Source organism: Somniosus microcephalus, chromosome 16 (genome assembly GCF_052327205.1).
Source record: "Somniosus microcephalus isolate GS21.2 chromosome 16, FLI_Smic_1.0, whole genome shotgun sequence".
NCBI classification, from domain to species: domain Eukaryota; kingdom Metazoa; phylum Chordata; class Chondrichthyes; order Squaliformes; family Somniosidae; genus Somniosus; species Somniosus microcephalus.
The window spans coordinates 92,561,165-92,581,459 of NC_141002.1; the positions used below are offsets into that span (position 1 = coordinate 92,561,165).

At 47.6% G+C, this 20,295-nt stretch overlaps 1 protein-coding gene across 1 annotated transcript in view; it reads right to left on the reverse strand.

The window, feature by feature from the left end:
* Positions 1–10,796: 10,796 nt before the first annotated feature.
* Positions 10,797–20,295, reverse strand: part of c16h12orf56 (chromosome 16 C12orf56 homolog) — a 93,678-nt gene continuing 84,179 nt past the window's right edge. The window contains exon 13 of the mRNA XM_086009437.1: positions 10,797–11,484. Coding sequence (XP_085865563.1) covers positions 11,367–11,484 — 118 coding nt within the window. The 3' untranslated portion in view covers positions 10,797–11,366. The remainder of the gene's footprint in view (positions 11,485–20,295) is intronic.

Genomic DNA, 20,295 nt, shown 5'->3' on the forward strand with positions numbered 1-20,295 from the left:
ATTTTATGGGAGGACTGATATTTTGCTGTAGAAATACTCAGGAGCAAACAGGCTTGTTTCTATAACTGAGTTTCTATAACTTGTTTCTATAAGGATAGGCAATGGGAAACATTTAAAGATCGCATGGATGAACTACAGAATTTGTTCATCCCTGTTTGGCATAAAAATAAAACAAAAAAGGTGACTCAACCGTGGCTAACAAGGGAAATTAGGGATAGCATAAGATCCAAGGAGAGGACATATAATTTGGCCAGAAAAAGCAGCAAACCTGAGGATTGGGAGCAGTTTAGGATTCAGCAAAGGAGGACAAAGGGATTAATTAAGAGGGGGACTTCACAAAGGAGGACACAAATAACCTCCCGGAGATGTTGGGGAACATAGGGTCTAATGAGAGGGAGGAATTGAATGAAATCAGTATTTGTAGGGAAATGGTGTTAGGGAAATTGATGGGATTAAAGGCCGATAAATCCCCAGGGCCTGATAATCTACATCCTAGGGTACTTAAGGAAGTGGCCCTAGAAATAGTAGATGCATTGCTGGTCATCTTCCAAAATTCTATAGACTCTGGAACAGTTCCCATGGATTGGAGGATAGCTAATGTAACCCCATTATTTAAAAAGGATGGTAGAGAAAAAAGGAATTATAGACCGGCAAGCCTGACATCGGTAGTGGGGGAAATGCTAGAGTCCATTATAAAAGATGTAATAGCAGAGCACTTGGAAAACAGTGACAGGATCGGACAAAGTCAACATGGATTTACAAAAGGTAAATCATGCTTGACTAATCTACTGGAATTTTTTGAGGATGTAACTGGTAGAATAGATAAGGGAGAACCAGTGGATGTGGTGTATTTGGACTTTCAGAAGGCTTTCGATAAGGTCCCGCATAAGAGATTAGCATGTAAAGTTAAGGCACATGGGATTGGGGGTAGGGTACTGTCTTGGATAGAGAACTGGTTGGCAGATAGGTAGCAAAGAGTTGGAATAAACGGGTCTTTGTCCGAGTGGCAGGTAGTGACTAGTGGGGTACCACAGGGATCGGTCCTTGGACCCCAGCTATTCACAGTATATATAAATGATCTAGACAAGGGAACTAGATGTAATATCTCCAAGTTTGCAGACGACACAAAGCTGGGTGGGCGTATGTGCTGTGAGGAGGATGCAGAGAAACTCCAGTATGATTTGGACAGGTTGGGTGATTGGGCAGATGCATGGCAAATGCAGTATAATGTGGATAAATGCGAGGTTATCCACATCGGTGGCAAAAACAGGAAGACAGATTATTATCTGAATGGCAATAGATTGGGAAAAGGGGAAGTGCAACGAGACCTGGGTGTCCTTGTGCACCAGTCGCTGAAGGTAAGCATGCAGGTGCAGCAGGCGGTTAAGAAGGCAAATGGTATGTTGGCCTTCATAGCGAGAGGATTTGAGTACAGGAACAAGGATGTCTTGCTGCAGTTGTACAGGGCCTTGGTGAGACCACACCTTGAGTATTGTGTGCAGTTTTGGTCGCCTTATCTGAGGAAGGATGTTCTTGCCATGGAGAGAGTGCAGCGAAGATTCACCAGACTGATTCCTGGGATGGCAGGAATGACGTATGAGGAGAGATTGGGTCGATTAGGCTTATATTCGCTAGAGTTTAGAAGAATGAGAGGGGATCTCATTGAAACTTATAAAATTCTAACAGGACTAGACAGACTAGATGCAGGAAGGATGTTCCCGATGGCGGGGGAGTCCAGAACCAGGGGTCACAGTCTAAGGATAAGGGGTAGGCCATTTAGGACTGAGATGAGGAATTTCTTCACCCAGTGAGTGGTGAACCTGTGGAATTCTCTACCACAAAAGGCAGTTGAGGCCAATTCATTAAATATATTCAAGAAGGAGTTAGATATATTTCTTAAGGCTAAAGGGATCAAGGGATATGGAGAGAAGGCAGGGACAGGGTACTGAATTTGGATGATCAGCCATGATCGCATTGAATGGTGGAGCAGGCTTGAGGGTCTGAATGGCCTACTCCTGCTCCTATCTTCTATGTTTCTATTGCTGTTTGTGGGAGCTTGCTGTGCACAAATTCGCTGCCACATTTCCTACATTACAACAGTGACTACACTTCAAAAGTACATCATTGGCTGTAAAGCGCTTTGGGACATCCTGAGGTTGTGAAAGGCGCTGTAGAAGTGCAAGTCTTTCTTTTCTTTATGTGATAGGTCTGTTTAAATGAAATAGCACATGAACCTAGGACCTCTGCTGGATAATGAGAATAGTGCTCACTTATAAGCCTTAGCCAGAAACAAAGTTCAGCCTGATGTAGTCTAGAGGTTATACAAAGACCGTTGCAATGCATCAGATCTTTTCTACTAGTTGCTCGATGTGATGCAAGGATCGCATAAAGGACAGCACGGTGGCATAGTGGTTAGCACTGTTGCCTCACAGCGCCAGGGACCCGGGTTCAAATCCAGCCTCGGGTGACTGTCTGTGTGGAGTTTGCACATTCTCCCCGTGTTTGCGTGGGTTTTCTCCGAGTGCTCCGGTTTCCTCCCACAGTCCAAAGATGTGCGGGTTAGGTTGATTGGCCATAATTAAAAAAAAATTGACCCTTAGTGTTAGGGGGGATTAAATACGTGGGGTTATGGGGATAGGGCTTGGGTGGGATGGCTGTCGGTGTAGGGACCGGGTGCTAGGGTTTGGATGATCAGCCATGATCTCGTTGAATGGCGGAGCAGGCTCGAATGGCCTACTCCTGCTCCTATCTTCTATGTTTCTATGTAAGCTCGAGGAACAGCACCTCATCTTTCGATTAGGCACTTTACAGCCTTCTGGACTCAACATTGAGTTCAACAATTTCAGATCATAACTTTTGCCTTCATTTTTTCAGATGGCAGCTGTTAGTGATTATTCCCATTTTCAGTTCAGCTTTATTTGCCATATGTAACCAGTACAAGTACAATGGAATGCTTGTTCCCCGTAGGGACGCGTCAGCTATACATACAGCGCCGCGTTCAGAGTCAATACAATGGCTTCCCGTGGCAGTGGGAGCACGATGTCCCTCAGCCGCTCCGTCCTCCTCGTCACCGCGGCCTCCTCCTCACTGTTGCCGGCTCCACGAGTGGTGGCCTGCTTCTCCCGCTCTGGCCACCATGCCCGGCTCCCCTCCTCCCAGCCGGACTGCAAGTTACCCGAAATGGAGCTGCCGGCCGTTTACAGCTCCTCTAGACCCATCTTTTGTTTCTTTACTTGTCCCATTACCATCTTCTTCTGCCTTGCACCTGCATCCGTTTTGTCATTTAATCTCTCCAGCCTTCTACCCTATCACAGACCTTCCCTTTTGTTCTTTCCTCCAGCCAGTGGGTAGCACTCTCGCCTCCGAATCAGAAGCTTGTGGATTCAAGTCCCACTCCAGAGACTTGAGCACAAAAATCTAGGCTGACACTCCAGTGCAGTACTGTGGGAGTGCTGCACTGCCAGAGGTGCCGTCTTTTAGATGAGACGTTAAACCGAGGCCCCGTCTGCTCTCTCAGGTGGACGTAAAAGATCCCATGGCACTATTTCGAAGAAGAGCGGGGAATTTATCCCTCAACCAACATTACTGAGAGAGATTATCTGGTCATTATTACATTGCTGTTTGTGGGAGCTTGCTGTGTGCAAATTGGCTGCTGCATTTCCAACATTACAACAGTGACTTCAAAAAGTACTTAATTGGCTGTAAAGCGCTTTGGGACGTCTGGTGGTCGTGAAAGGCACTATATAAATGCAAGTCTTCCTTTTTTCCCCTCCCCCCATCCCTGCCACTGCACTTGCTGTTATATTTCTAACTTTTTCCAGTTCTGACGCAAGGTCATCGACCTGAAATTTTAACTCTGTTTCTCTCTCCACAGATGCTGCCTGACCTGCTAAGTATTTCCAGCATTTTCTGTTTTTATTTCAGATTTCCAGCATCCGCAGTATTTTGCTTTTGCATAAAGGAAGGTTGTGGATGATGGTCCTTCACGTTGTACGGGCAATCATCAGTGTTCCTCTGGATCAAATTGCCTGCCTCATGGGATTGTTTGAACATTCCTTTCTGAGCCCATACCAGAGCCCAGCTCGTTATAGAATGGAGGTTGGCCACATCACAGATTCCTCCAAGCAACACCAACTACTATCAGCATCGGTCGATAATCATGGGGGAATCCGGTGACAGTCTTTGTTCATCATGTATGTTGAGAGGTGGTTTCCCCTGGCTGGGGAGTCTAGAACCAGGGGGCACAGTCTCAGGATAAGGGATCGGCTATTTAGGACTGAGATGAGGAGGAATTTCTTCACTCAGAGGGTGGTGAATCTTTGGAATTCTCTGCCCCAAGGAGCTGTGGATGCTCAGTCGTTGAGTATATTCAAGGCTGAGATCGATAGATTTTTGGACTCTAGAGGAATCATGGGATATGGGGATCGGGGGGGAAAGTGGAGTTTAGGTAGAAGATCAGCCATGATCTTATTGAATGGCGGAGCAGGCTCGAGCGGCTGTATGGCATACTCCTATTTCTTATGTATGATGGTAATTCTATGGGAATTTCTGTATCCCGTACAAGTTGATTATTGGCCTTAATTCTAGGCCGACCTTTCTTTTTTGTTTCCAACAACTAACAACAGATGATATACTGTATTAAATGGGTGGTACTTACCAAAAAGGTAAAGTACTCCCTCTTATTTTAAGAATCAAAACCAGTCTTGGCTTTGTGAACTATTGCAGCATATAATCTAGACCAGATACCAGGTCTAATCCAATGACCCTCGGGTGAGGTTGGATCTGTCTGAAGTTATTGATGGGCAGGGTTGCAGCAACCCAATAATAAATGTGTGCCGGGATTCACTAAGGCTAGGAAAACCCACCGTTACTGGGGCTCCCCGGCCACCAGCCTTACTTTCAGGTGACCAGCAGCTGCCTCTGGAGCCGTAGCTACCAGAATGCATCTTAGCTTGGCGTTAAAGCAAGCTTGAAAGAGAAAAGTAATCCTCTCTTTCGCTCTACTGAGCAAGCTAGGCCCCCCAGAGTATTGTAACTGCAACTAAATGCTTCACACTAGCCAAGAAATAATGTTCTGTTGTTATCCCGGGGTCAACTAGATTTAAGTTCTAGTGAGGTAAAACTTAACATTTTTATTATTAAGTTAAAATAGGGATAAATGGTCAGCTGAATTGGAAAGTATTAGAATAGGTTCGGGTGTTCCATGGTCTAGGTGTCAGCCGTGGCTCAGTCTGGTAGCACCCTCACCTCTGGAAGTAAGAAGGTCGTGAGTTCAAGCCCCACTCCAGAGACTTGATCACGTAATCTAGGCTGACACTGCAGTGCAGTGCGGAGGGAGTACTGCACTGTCAGAGGGTGCCGTCTTTCAGATGAGATGTTAAACCGAGGCTCCATCTGCCCTCTCAGCTAGATGTAAAAGATCCCGTGACACTATTTCGAAGAAGAGCAGGGGAGTTATCCCCAGTGTCCTGGCCAATATTTATCCCTCAACCAACATCACATTAAAAACATTATCTGGTCATTATCACATTGCTGTTTGTGGGAGCTTGCTGTGCACAAATTGGCTGCCGCATTTTCTACATTAAAACAGTGACTACATTTCAAAAGTACGTCATTGGCTGTGAAGTGCTTTGGGACATCCTGAGGCCGTGAAAGGCGCTATAGAAATGCAAGACTTTTTCTTTCAGAGCCAGGCTTGGTTGTGGTGCTTCCACTGCTTGCTGTCTAAGTTCATCACATGAAGATTTTTTTAAAATTCAATCATGTGATGTGGGTGTCGCCGGCAATGCCAGCATTTATTGCACATCCCTAATTGCCCTCGAAGGTGGTAGTGAGCCGCCTTCTTGAATACAGCGGAGTGGCTTGCTAGGCTAGGCCATTTCAGAGGGCAGTTAAGAGTCAGCCACATTGCTGTGGGTCTGGAGTCACATCTCGGCCAGACCGGGTAAGGGTGGCAGATTTCCTCCCCTAAAAGGGCATTAGTGAACCAGATGGGTTTTTAACGACGATCCAATAGTTTCATCGTCACCATTACATTTATTTAATTAATTGAATTTAAATCCCACCGCTGCCATGGTGGGATTTAGAAACATAGAAAAATAGGAGCAGGAGTAGGCGATTCGGCCCTTCGAACCTGCTCCGCCATTCAATATGATCATGGCTGATCCTCTATCTCAATACCATATTCCCGCTCTCTCCCCATACCTTGATGCCTTTTGGGTCTAGAAATCTATCTCCTTCTTAAATATATTCTGTGACTTGGCCTCCACAGCCTTCTGTGGTAGAGAATTCCACAGGTTCACCACCCTCTGAGTGAAGACATTTCTCCTCATCTCAGTCGTAAACGTCCTACCCCGTATCCTGACACTGTGACCTCTCGTTCTAGACCCCCCAGCCAGGAGAAACATCTGCCCTGCATCCAGTCTGTCTAGCCCTGTCAGAAATTTATACGTTTCAATGAGATTCCCTCTCATTCTTCTAAACTCTAGTGAATACAGGCCTAGTCGACCCAATCTCTCCTCATACGACAGTCCTGCCATCCCAGGAACCAGTCTGGTGAACCTTCGCTGCACTCCCTCTATGGCAAGTATATCCTTTCTTAGGTAAGGACTTGAACTCATGTCTCATGTCATACGGTAGCACAGTGGTTATGTTACCAGACTAGTAATCCAGGCCTCCACGGTACCCCCACGGTCACTTGGGTAAAGCCCTGGAGGGTTGACACACAAAAAATGATTTCAGAACCCAGTCCTGTCCTTTTCCCACGTGACCACTTCCCAACTGTGGTAGGCCGGAGAGTGGATTACTCGCCCATTCTCCACTGTCCGGGAAAACCAAGAGAATAGTAAAAGTTTTTACTCCCAAAACTTATTTAAAAAATTGAGTTGTATTCACAATCCAATTGATGTAGGGAGGCCTGTTTTATACTGATGCAGCAATCATAGGAACAGGTGCAGGCCATTCGGCTCCTCGAGCCTGCTCCGCCAGCTCAATTAGATGGTGGCTGATCTGTATCTCAACTACCCGCCTTTGCTCCATATCCCTTGATACCCTTACCTGACAAAAAATCTATCAATCCCAGTCCTGAAAGCTCCAATTGTCCCAACATCCACAACCTTTTGTGGGGAAGAGAGTGAGTTCCAGATTTCTACTACCCAGTGTGTGGAAAAAGTGCTTCCTGATTTCGCTCCTGAACAACCTGGCTCTAATTTTAAGATTATGTCCCCTGGTTCCTGATTTTCCCCCACTAGGGCAAATAGTTTCTCTGATTCTACCCTATCGAATCCGTTTAACATTTTAAACACCTCGATCAGATCACCCCTCAACCTTCTATACTCAAGGGAATATAGCCAAGTTTATGTAACCTGTCCTCATAATTTAATCCTCTAAACTCTGGAACCAGGATGATAAGGAATCCCCATGCAGCTCTTGTGTGCCTTGTAACTAGGATTCTGTGCACACTGATAGATAAAATCCAAGATGGTGGGTGGGGGGGGGGGGCGGCGCGCGGGGAAGCAGTCAGCTGCCACTTATCTACAATTTCGAATGCTCACCCCCTCACTGTAATTCACTTTTAAAGAATAGTAACTGAATTAGACCGCGGAAGACTGATATTGAACACGCAAGTTCAATAACTGTTGTTGTCCGTGTCGGAACCAATGACATAGGAAAGAACACAGAGGAGGGCCTGCTGAGGGTGTATCAGGAGCTAGGCGCTACATGAAATGGAGAAAATAATAACCTACAGATAAAATGGTACCAGAACTGAGAGAGTACAGCTATCGGGAAAGATTGAACTGGTTGGGGTGCTTTTTTTTTTTTTAAAGAAAAGAGAAGACTTAGAGGTGACCCGATAGAGGTCTTTAAAATTATGAATTGTTTGGACAGGGTAGATGCGGAGAGAACGTTTCCACTTGTGGGAGAATCCAAAATTAGCGGCCATAAATACAAGATAGTTACTAATAAATCCAATAGGGAAATAAGGAGAAATTTCTTTACTCAGAGAGTGGTTAGAATCTGGAACTCGCCACCCCCGGAAGTGGTTGAGGCAGATAGCCCAGATGCTTTCATAAAAGGAAACTGGAAGAGTACATGAGAGAAAAGTGAATAGAAAGATCGGCTGAAAGGTTGAGATGAGGCGGATGGAGTGGGAGGAGACTCATGTGGAGTATAAACCTCAGCACAGACTGGTTGGACCGAATGGCCTGTTTCTGTGCTGCATATTCTATAAGCAAGTGATTTTCACCAGTCCAAAGCCTTTTCAGTGTCTCCAAGGCACCCCCAGCAGCACAGCAGTCAGTCGAGTCTCACGGTTACCCTAATCAGAGATAGAGGACAATAATGTTTCATAAATCTTTGGTTTTTATTAACCAGCCACCGATATTAGCACAGTACGCAATGGGTTAACATCGTCTCCACCCTCTAATAATTCGGTACAGTTTGACTGCAAGAAACATTCTGTCTTTTCTGTACAAACATGGCAGAAGAGAGGTTTGGTGGATCACGAGAAACATAACTGCACCATCTTCTCTCAAGAGTCCTTCCAAAGTAGGTAAACAGTATAAAAATGTACGGTCGCACAATAAGCTGTAAACAGAAGCCAGCCCTTCACCATTATGTACAGGCTGCTCGTCTTAATTCAAAGTCACAATTCAAATGATTTGATAATTCAATTGTTTAGCACTAAAGTGTTATTCACGTTGCTTAATTCAAATTACCGGATAATTGAATTCTTAGCGCTAAGGCGACTGAATTATTAGGAATAGGCTGTAATATGGCACAAGATCACTTGTCACACGGCTAAAAACAACAGATGCATTAAAGATAAGTGGACCAGTTTTTGTACCATATTTGTTATAACAAAATAATTTTTACACAACAGAAGTTTCACATTTTCATTAAAAAGATTTATGATGTCTACATAGAACAAACATATAAACAAAAAAATACAATTGTCTTAGTGATACGCAAAGTTATTATACAGTAAACGTCACACCGCAATCTTTGTAAACCTTGTACATTTTGCTTATCTCTCTCCGCTTCCAGTGAGGCAGTGATTCATACTGGGTTACAGGGCCACAAGCAGTGATGGCCCTCTGCCATCTCATCCGAGTGATAACTGTCTGCTTGTGAGCCTGGACAGTGGAAGTTGGCAGGCTATTTGCCCATGGGGTGCATCACAGCCAAGCTAATCCTGTCCTCAACTAGCACCCATACGAGGCACCTTTCGGAGGCCAATCATAATGCCCCCACTAAGATGAGCTAAATGAGCAGAGACCCAAGATCTTTAGCTTAGTACCCACTGAGCCGGGCTGGGGGGAGGGAGGGGGGGGGGAGGGTGGAGACCGTGATTATTCCTGTGTGTCTGCAAGTGCAAACATGCCAAATGAAATGCTTCAGATTCTAATGGCTTGTTCACTCGTGTGTATTCAGGAAAATAAAATTGATCCAAGATGCTTAATTCGGTAGGGTAGACCTTGACTTTGTGCGATAGTGTGAAAGGGATGATAGCCAATGTTCCCTGTAAATTTTTTTGGGGCTGCACGGCCCAGTCAAAATTCCACGCATGGGCCTTTTTTAAAATTTAAAAGCTGGCTCATCGGCTCCTCGAGAGCGCTGCGTGGCTTAAAGGGAACGTTGTTGATGGCCCGTTTACATCTCTCCCGATTCTTATTCCCGTCAATGGAACGCCAGCATCAGGCACACGTCCTAGACATCTATAGAGCGCCTAACTAATACGGCGTGTGGCGCACTCCCGGCGTTACCATCACTTCTTGAGCTAAGGTATGCGGTCGGTTAGAGCAAATCTCTCAGCTTGCCCAGGACCATCTCTCCGAGTTTTTCCTTTGCTCCCAATAACCTCCAGGGTCAAATCCATGAGGCGCCTGCCTTTGTTGCAGTTGCCCACCGCTACGTCCCCTGTTGCCACGCTACGCAACATCAGTAAGTGACATGAATCCATCATTCATGAAAGAAAGACTTATGAAATAATACTGAGTGGCCAGGGAGAGTAGAAATACTCGGGCACGGGCCCAGCTTGCGCAGGACATTCTTAACAGGAACTAGTGAAGGACACAACTAGACCTCCATGTTGTGAAACAGTTGATTAAAGCTTTATTTAATGCTTAGACCAAGTGCCTAGTAGTTTTCTTACGTCAGTAAGTAAAATTAAAAATATGTTACAACTGCAAATATTTTCAATTATGGGTTCAAGTGTTAGAGTTGTACGGTCACCCAGTGCTTCCCTGCTACCTCTTGGGCATTCCTCCCACCTTCCTTCACAGGCAGAAAGTCCCAAAAGTCTAACTGATTTAAAGGATTTGATAGGTTAGATAGAGGGAAACTGTTTCCTCTGGTGGGCGGGGTCCAGAACTAGGGGGTGTAACTAAGTTAGGTCGTTCAGAGGTGATGTCTGAAAGCACTTCTTCACCCAAAGGGTAGTGGAAATCTGGAACTCTCTTCCCCACCCCCCAAAAAAAAAAAGTTGTTGAGGCTGAGGGGGGGGGGGGGGGGGGTCAATTGAACATTTCCAAACTGAGATTGTTAAGATTTTTGATGGCCAGGGTATTAAGGGATATGGAACCAAGGCGGGTAAGATGGAGTTAAGATACAGACCAGCCACGATCTAATCGAATGGCAGAACAGGCTCAACGGTTGAATGGCCTCCTCCTGTTCCTAACTGATTGTTAGATCGGCCACCAAAGTAACTTGGATTGACTCCCCTGCCGACATTCCCACTTTTCGTGCAGGGTAGCACCTGGTTCTGTTCCTTGTGTTTTCCCTTTTCCCCTCCCCACCCCCCCACCCCACCCCTCCAATCTCAATGGCCTGGTTGACATTAAGAACATTTTCAGTGGCAAACCAGCTTGTGTCTATGGTGTTATGCAGTTTTTAAGCTCGGTGATTTATAAATTGCATGTTTATTTAAAAAACACAAAGATAACTCTCTTATTTTATGCTCAATCTAGCAAGACCTCCAAAAAAAATTAATCTTAAAAAATACATTTCTATGTAAATTAAGTATAGCATTAAAAATATGATAAGAAGCACTTTGTGACTTGCCCTAAGTATTAGGTGACGTTGGATTTTTGCAACGTTGTTTTCCAAGTTAACAAAAACGAAAATCACAGGCTTGTCATTTTCTGAATTACTCTTCTTTATAATTCAAGGTTTCGCAGAACGGTTTTGCGTCGGCCTCCCAACGGATAGATGAGATTGCAAACCCTTACTGGTATGCAGGTAAATCCCAAGAGTGTGGCATTATACAGTAGGCGAATACCTGTGTGAATATAGCTGATTTTACATGGACAGTTGTTTCATTAGCACCTGATGCTCAGTACCAACACCAGCTTAATCCTCTCGGTCATTCAGACCAGCTTGTGGAGGATGAATCCGAGCACTTGGCGGAGGAGACGGAGAGCAGGCTGGGCAACGGCGTAATGGACCGGGAGCATTGCTTCCACAGTGGCACTCTGGATATAATACCTACGACAAGCACGTGAAGAGACAGTTGATAAAACATTACAATCCCAACAAGATTCCCAAGTAAGCAAGTAAAAGTACATACATACATACATCTCTAATTCTGGCCTCTTGCGCATTCTCGATTTCCTTCACTCCACCATTGGTGGCCGTGCCTTCTGCTGCCAAGGCCCTAAGCTCTGGAACTCCCTCCCTAAACCTCTCCGCCTCTCTCTGCTCCTTTAAGTCGCTCCTTAAACTCACTTCTTTGTCAAAGCGTTTGGTCTCCTGTCCTAATATCTCTTTGTGGCTTGGTGTCATACTTTGTCTGATAATCGCTCCTGTGAAGCGCCTTGGGACATTTTACAACATTAAAGGCACTATATAAATAAAAGTTTTTTTTTAAATTTTTTTTATACGTTTTCATGGGATGTGGGCGTCGCTGGCAAGGCCCAGCATTTATTGCCCATCCCTAATTGCCCTCGAGAAGGTGCTGGTGAGCCGCCTTCTTGAACCGCTGCAGTCCGTGTGGTGAAGGTACTCCCACAGTGCTGTTAGGGAGGGAGTTCCAGGATTTTGACCCAGCGACGATGAAGGAACGGCCGATATACTTCTAAATCGGGATGGTATGTGACTTGGAGGGGAACTTGCAGATGGCGGTGTTCCCATGCACCCGCTGCCCTTGTCCTTCTAGGTGGAAGAGGTTGCGGGTTTGGGAGGTGCTGCCGAAGAAGCCTTGGCAAGTTGCTGCAGTGCATGTTGTAGATTGGACACACTGCAGACACAGTAGGCCGGTTGTTGTGGTTATCATTATACCGTCATTCTTTCAATCGTCGCCGAGTCAAAATCCTGGAACTTGCTCCCTAACGGCACTGTGGGAGCACCTTCACCACACGGACTGCAGCGGTTCAAGGCGGCGACTCACCACCACCTTCTGAAGGGCAGCTAAATTCCTGCCTTGCCAGTGACGCCCACATCCCAAGAATGATTTTTTTTTTTAAATCACTATGTTACAACTGGCTGCGGTATTTCTGGGCTGGTGAATTGGGCAGGAGGGGGTGCGAGAGAGAGAGAGAGAGAGAGAGAGCCGGGGGGGAGGAAAAGTCAGAAAGTGCATCTGTGTGGATATCGGAGGAGGGCGGCTCCAGCATTGACTGCGATATCCTGCACAGACAAAAGCCCGCTGACAGTCTTTGTCCAGATTCACGCGGGTGGATTGCTGGAGGATTGCCAGTATCCGAGGAGCCACACTCCAGCATCAATCGCTGTTTTTCAGAAACAGCGGGGGGGGGGTGGGGGAAATGGATTGGAAAAAAAATACAAATTCAACAAAATTAATTTTCCTACGCAAATGGTTTATTTTTTTCATTAGTGGCTATAATAATCAACCATTCTGCCAGTTCAATAGAAAAATCATGCTCTACGTATATTGTTTCCATGTTACAGTTTAAAAAAAAAACTTTTGTTTTTAACTGCTCGATTTTGCAGCATGGCGTGACCACGAACAATGTGGTTAAAAATATTAAAACCTTTGAGTTCGTTGCCAATAGAATTATGTTACAACAAATATTGAATTTGATGCCGCTAATGGCAAGTGCATATCTAAATGGACTTTACAATCGGTAATGAACATTAATTACACTAGCACAGGGTGGAATGTTTATGCAGAGACACAGGATCAACACAATTTTTAAAAATCCAATTGCAATGCTCTCTATGTGGATACTGGGAGTGGGAGGGATGCAATACTGTAACTGATACCAGTACCGTGAATGTCTAACTCACGATGATCTAATGGTCCTTAAACAGTGAGCGACTCACACAACCTTTTATGTGATGCAAGCATGAAATTGTGTCTAGTTCTTGACTTTCTGTAGTACAGCAGCAAGTTACCGGAAAATAATAAAAAGCAAAATACAGGAAACTCTCTTTTAACTGGCACCTAAATATCCAGAAATTTCTCTTAACCGGCAAAATTCAGGAGTAGGTTCAGGTAAGTTTTACTTCATATTAGTGGCCGTGTAACCGGGGTTCCTGGATCTGTGGCCGTGTAACCGGGGTTCCTGCACCTGTTGCCGTGCAACAGGGACTCCTGGATCTGTGGCCGTGTAACCGGGGTTCCTGCACCTGTTGCCATGCAACAGGGACGCCTGGATCTGTGGCCGTGTAACCGGGGTTCATGGATCTGTGGCCGTGTAACCGGGGTTCCTGTACAAGTGCCGTGTAACCGGGGCTCCTGCACCTGTTGCCATGCAACAGGGTCGCCTGGATCTGTGGCCATGTACAGGGCTCTCGTACCTTGGTAAGTATACCTCTCTGTAATCCGGACTTTTTGATCAACCGGCACCACACCGGTCCCGTCGGTGCCGGATAAAAAGAGTTTCCTGTACTGCGGATGATGGAAATCTGAAATAAAAACAGAAAATGCTGGAAACGCTCGGCCGGTCAGGCAGCGTTTGTGGAGAGAGAAAGAGAGTTAATGTTTCAGGTCGATGACCTTTTGTCAGAACTGGAAGATGTTGGAGATGTAACAGTTTTTAAGCAAGCGCGGAGGCAGGGCAAGGGAGGAAAGAACAGAAGGGAAGGTGTGTGATAGAGTGGAAGGCAGGAGAGCTTAAATGACAGAAGGGATGATGGTGAAAAAGGGGGCGGTAATGCGACAAGTAAAGAAACAAGATGGGTCTAGAGGAGCTGTAGTAGTCTAGAAGTTATACAAAGACCGTTGTGATACGTCAGATCTTTCCTACTAGTTGCTGGACTAATGCAATAAGGATTGCATAAAGGAAGGTCAAGAAACAGCACCTCTTTCGATTAGGTACTTTACAGCCTTCCGGACACAACATTGATTTCAACAATTTCAGATCATAACCACTGCTCCTATTTTTTCCAGACAGCAGCTGTTGGTAATGATTCTGCTGTGGCCATTTACGGCTCCTCTAGACCCATCGTTCGTTTCTCTACTTGTCCCATTACCACCCCCTTTTTCAACATCATCCCTTTTGTCATTTAATCTCTCCTGCCTTCCTCCCTATCGCAGACCTTCCCCTTTTGTTCTTGCCTCCCCTCCCCCTTTCCCTGTCCCTGCACTTGCTTAAAATCTGTTACATCTCTAACTTTATCCAGTTCGGACGAAAGGTCATCGACCTGAAACGTTAACTCTGTTTCTCTCTCCGCAGATGCTGCCTGACCCACCGAGTGTTTCCAGCATTTTCTGTTTATATACCATAAAATAATGTTTGTTGAACGTTCAGATGGCAGGAATCTGAGGTAATGAAGAGAGTACAGGAAACTTTGGTTTATCCGGAGGTTAACTGTCCGGAATGCTCGAGCCACCGGCAAAAATCAGGAGCCGTTTCGTTAGTTTTTTTTTCTTTTCGTTGCTTTTTTTTCCCCACCAGTCAGGCTCTGCAAGGTCTCGCTGAAGCTGTTGCTAAGCTACAGAGACGCTTGAAAGATACGGCCGACTGTTTAGAAGCTGTGCAACAGGGTTTGTTGCCAGATACGGAGCTCAAAATCTCCGTATGTTTCAACATTAGCGCTGGTTTGTCCGGCAGTTTTGATGGGACGGCAACATCTCGGTCCCGTCAGTGCCGGATAGCACAAAGTTTCCTGTATTGGGGAAAAAGGACTAATGAATCTCACTCCATTTTCTCGACAATTAGCACGAGCTGAATGTGACTCAGCCACAGAACCTTGCTCCATCTCCATTAGAGGGTGAGCTGCCTCTATATCTGTAAGCGGATCTCCCATGGCATTGCTCATAGTAAGTTAAATGATGCACTGTTTAGCAGGACAGGGACAATGTAACGCACACTGCATATCCCTGCTGCTAAGGGGGTCAGTCAATGCTTTGAATTTTAAATATTTAGAGAGCAGGGAAGGGAGAGCCCTGGAAGTCAAACAGGCCCCAAATTTACACCCTCAATTTAAGAGAGATCGAGTAGACTAGGCCTACATTCCCTAGAGTTGAGAAGAATGAGAGGTGATCTCATTGAGACGTATAAAATTATTAAGGGGTTTGACAGGGTAGATGCTGAGAGGTTGTTTCCCCTGGCTGGAGTGTCTAGAACGAGGGGTCGTAGTCTCTGAATAAGGGGTCGGCCATTTAGGACTGAGATAAGGAGAAATTTCTTCACTCAGAGGGTGGTGAATCTTTGGAATTCTTTACCCCAAAGGGCTGTGGATGCTCAAATAACAACAAATGCTGGAAATACTCAGCGGGTCAGGCAGCATCCGTGGAGAGAGAAACAGAGTTAATGTTTCAGGTCTGGGACCCTTCATCAGAACTGGAAAAAGCTGGAAATGTAACAGATATTAAGCAGGTGCAGAGATGGGGGGGGGGTGGGGTTTAGGAGGGGAGGAAGGATTTGAAAGAACATACTGTGAAAATGTTGCAAATGGGAATGGCAAAATCATACTGCATGAAAAATGGGGGCAGGGTGTGATGAAATATTCCATTCATCACTACCTGTGACTGTGGTCGGTTTCAGGTTTCTCCTCACCATTGTATTGTATATCACTGCCTGTGACTGTGGTTGGTTTCAGGTTTCTCCTCACCATTGTATTGTATATTGGAATGTATGGAATGCATTGTGTGTAGGGCTCCGCCCATACCTGGCCCCTATGTAAGCAAGCAGTCTGGCCTCATATCCAGTACTGCAGATCTCCAGATGGAAGATACCTCTCTCCACTGCGTGTTATCTTCTAAGTTAATAAAAGCCTTGTTTTGTTTCGCTAACATCGAGTCTCGGAATTATTGAGGCACATCAATTTTATTAACTTATTTTTCAACACAATGGACCAACTCCTGAAACCCGAACGTTTGGATTTGCATCAGCACGCTTCGGACACTGGTTTATGTGTATGGAATTCTTCCTGGACAATTCCGCAGCCGTCAAAGACGCTACGGACACTGCGAGGCTGAAACTCGGAATTCTGCGGAATTGGGTAAGCCACCGGGTTTACCCCCTCATCCAAGACGCCGACACGTACCTGGCCGCCTGCGACATCTTAAAGGCGCATTACCAGCAGCCTACGAATGAGGTGCATGCTAGGCATCTGCTCGCCACTCGCGCACAGCGACCTGGGGAATCGGTGGAGGAGTTCCTAGGCACCCTGAAAATGCTTGGCAAAGACTGCAAGTGCCGAGATGTAAAAGCCGCAGTGTACACCGACGAGCTTGTTCGCGATGCCTTTATCACAGGCCTCAGCTCCACTTACATCCGGCAAAGACTGCTGGAAAAAACGGGATTGGACCTGAAACAGGCTGCGGACACCGCGCGATCCCTGGATGTGGCCCAGAGAAACTCGGACGCCTACTCTTCAGCCCGCGCCGTCCACCAAGGGTGCCGCCATCTTGGAAGGCATCTTCCCCGCCCGGCAGCCCGACACCGTCGGGGCCCCGCTCTCCCCCCAGGAGCCCTACGACAGCCGCGACGCGTCGGGGACCCAACTGCTACTTCTGCGGGCAGCCAAAGCATACCAGAAACCTGTGCCCGGCGAAAGGCACCACCTGCTTTAAGTGCGGTAAGAAGGGGCACTTCGGGAAGGTGTGCAGAGGGAACCCCGCCGGAAAACCAACCGCCGGAAAACCCGCCACCGCCGCGTGCGCGCCGTGGGAGCGGCCATCTTGGACGCCATCTTGCCCGACCTCGTGGGGTCCGCCATCTTATGAGCAGACAGCGTGGACGCCATCTTGTCTCGATCAGGGCCCTACAGTGGCATCGGTCACAGTGGACCAGACCAGGCCGCACCCGCTATCCAAATCAATGGTGGACATCGAGGTAAACGGGTGCAGGGTTAAATGTTTAATTGACAGTGGAAGCACGGAGAGTTTTATCCACCCTGAACTGGCACAACTACTCTCCCTAAAGGTGGTCCCTACTCAGGGTACCATCTCTATGGCTGATAAAACCCAAACATCGACCATTCTGGGTTACTGCACGGTACAATTGTCCATTAACGGAACTGTTTATGATAATTTTAAAGTATTAATCATGAAGAATCTATGTGCGAGCGTGATCTTGGGCCTGGATTTCCAGTGCAACCACCAAAGCATCACGCTCAAGTATGGTGGGTCCCAGCCGCCCCTCAGTGTGCGGTCTGGCTACCCTGAAGGTAAAGCCGCCTTCACTATTCGCGAACCTTACCCCTAACTGCGGGCCAATAGCGACCAAAAGCAGGAGGTACAGCTGGGAGGACAGGCGGTTTATCGCGACCGAGGTAGACAGGCTCCTGAAAGAGCGCATTATTGAACGCAGCAACAGCCCGTGGCGTGCCCAAGTGGTAGTGGTAAGGGGTAGCGAGAAGAAACGGATGGTGATCGACTATAGCCAAACGATCAACAGGTACACCCAACTAGACGCCTACCCGCTACCCCGCATATCAGAAATGGTGAACCAAATCGCCCAATACCGGGTGTTCTCCACCATCGACCTTAAGTCAGCGTACCACCAGCTCCCTATCAGACCAGAGGACCGCCCGTACACCGCCTTCGAGGCGAACGGACGCCTCTACCAATTCCTCAGAGTCCCCTTTGGGGTGACGAATGGGGTCTCGGTCTTCCAGAGGGAGATGGACCGCATGGTCGATGACCACCACTTGCAGGCAACCTTCCCCTACCTCGACAACGTCACCATCTGCGGTCACAACCAGCAGGATCACGACTCGAACCTCGAGAGGTTCCTGGAAACCGCACAAAAACTCAACCTCACCTACAACGAGGACAAGTGCGTTTTCAACACCACGCGCCTCTGCATACTAGGCAGCGTGGTGGAGAATGGGGAAATCGGACCAGACCCCGACCGATTGCGCCCCCTACGGGAGCTGCCCCTGCCCAACACTCCCAAAGCCCTGAAAAAGGTGCCTGGGGTTATTTTCTTATTATTCCCAATGGGTCCCCAACTACTCCGACAAAGCCCGCCCCCTCTTGAAAGCATCCTCTTTTCCGCTCTCTGCTGAGGCCCACGCCGCCTTCAAAAGCATTAAGCAGGATATTGAGCGGGCCACGCTACAGGCAGTGGACGAGAACACTCCATTTCAAGTGGAAAGTGATGCGTCTGACTTCGCCTTGGCGGCCACCCTCAACCAGGCGGGGCGGCCCGTAGCTTTCTTCTCGAGGACCCTCCAAGGGCCCGAGATCAGACACTCCTCCGTGGAAAAGGAGGCCCAAGCCATCGTGGAGGCAGTGCGCCACTGGCGCCACTACCTAGCCGGCAAACGCTTCACCCTACTTACCGACCAGCGGTCGGTAGCGTTTATGTTCAATAATAAACAGAGGGGGAAGATTAAAAATGATAAGATTCTTAGGTGGCGGATCGAGCTCTCCACCTTCGAGTATGACATCATTTACCGGCCAGGGGCCCTTAACGAATCCCCTGACGCCCTCTCACGAGGGATGTGTGCCAGCGCCACCGGGGATCGGCTACAGACCCTCCACAACGACCTCTGCCACCCAGGGGTCACGCGGCTGTTCCACTTCATAAAGTCCCGTAACTTACCCTACTCGATTGAGGAAGTTCAGTCTCTGACCAGGAACTGCCGCACTTGCGCTGAGTGCAAGCCTCGGTTCTACCGCCCAGATAGAGCCCACTTAATCAAAGCTACACGGCCCTTCGAGCGGCTCAGCTTAGATTTCAAGGGCCCCCTCCCGTCCGTCGACCGCAATGTTTACTTCCTGAACATTGTGGACGAATACTCCCGGTTCCCATTTGCCTTCCCCTGCCCAGACATGACCAGCGCCACGGTCATTAAATGCCTCAACAGCCTGTTCTGCCTGTTCGGTATGCCGAGCTACATCCATACGGATAGGGGGGCGTCCTTCATGAGTGAAGAGCTACGCCAGTACATGCTGTCCAGGGGGATCGCCACGAGCCGTACCACCAGCTACAACCCCCGGGGTAATGGCCAAGTGGAGCGAGAGAACGGGACAGTATGGAAAGCAGTCACTCTAGCTCTAAGGACCAAGGGCCTCCCTATCTCCCGCTGGCAGGAAGTCCTCTCGGATGTGCTCCATTCGATACGGTCGCTATTGTATACTGCCACTAATGCCACGCCTCATGAACGAATGTTTGTCTTTCCCCGGAAATCCACCTCAGGCGTATCCATGCCGTCATGGCTCTCCACCCCAGGTCCGGTATTCGTGCGAAGGCATGTGAGGGGCCACAAGACGGACCCTCTCGTGGAGCCAGTGTACCTACTCCACGCCAACCCCCAATACGCATATGTCCGGCACGCCGACGGAAGGGAGGACACCGTGTCCATAAAAGACGTCGCCCCAGCCGGTAACGACAACAACCACGGCGATAGCAGCGACAACGATCGCAGCAACCCTTACCCACCCACTACTCTTTCATCACCCTCAGAAGAACATCGACCAACGGCACCCCCACCAACTACCCCTTCAACAACCCTGGCGGCACCCCCGGCAGAGACCCAGGAGGCCCCCGGGGACACCCAGCCGACACCCGCGACACCACATCAGCCACGTCGGTCGCAGAGGACTACCAAACCCCCGGACAGACTAAATCTATAGAAGGGGTGAATGTGATGAAATATTCCATTCATCACTGCCTGTGACTGTGGTCGGTTTCAGGTTTCTCCTCACCATTGTATTGTATATCACTGCCTGTGACTGTGGTTGGTTTCAGGTTTCTCCTCACCATTGTATTGTATATTGGAATGTATGGAATGCATTGTGTGTAGGGCTCCGCCCATACCTGGCCCCTATGTAAGCAAGCAGTCTGGCCTCATATCCAGTACTGCAGATCTCCAGATGGAAGATACCTCTCTCCACTGCGTGTTATCTTCTAAGTTAATAAAAGCCTTGTTTTGTTT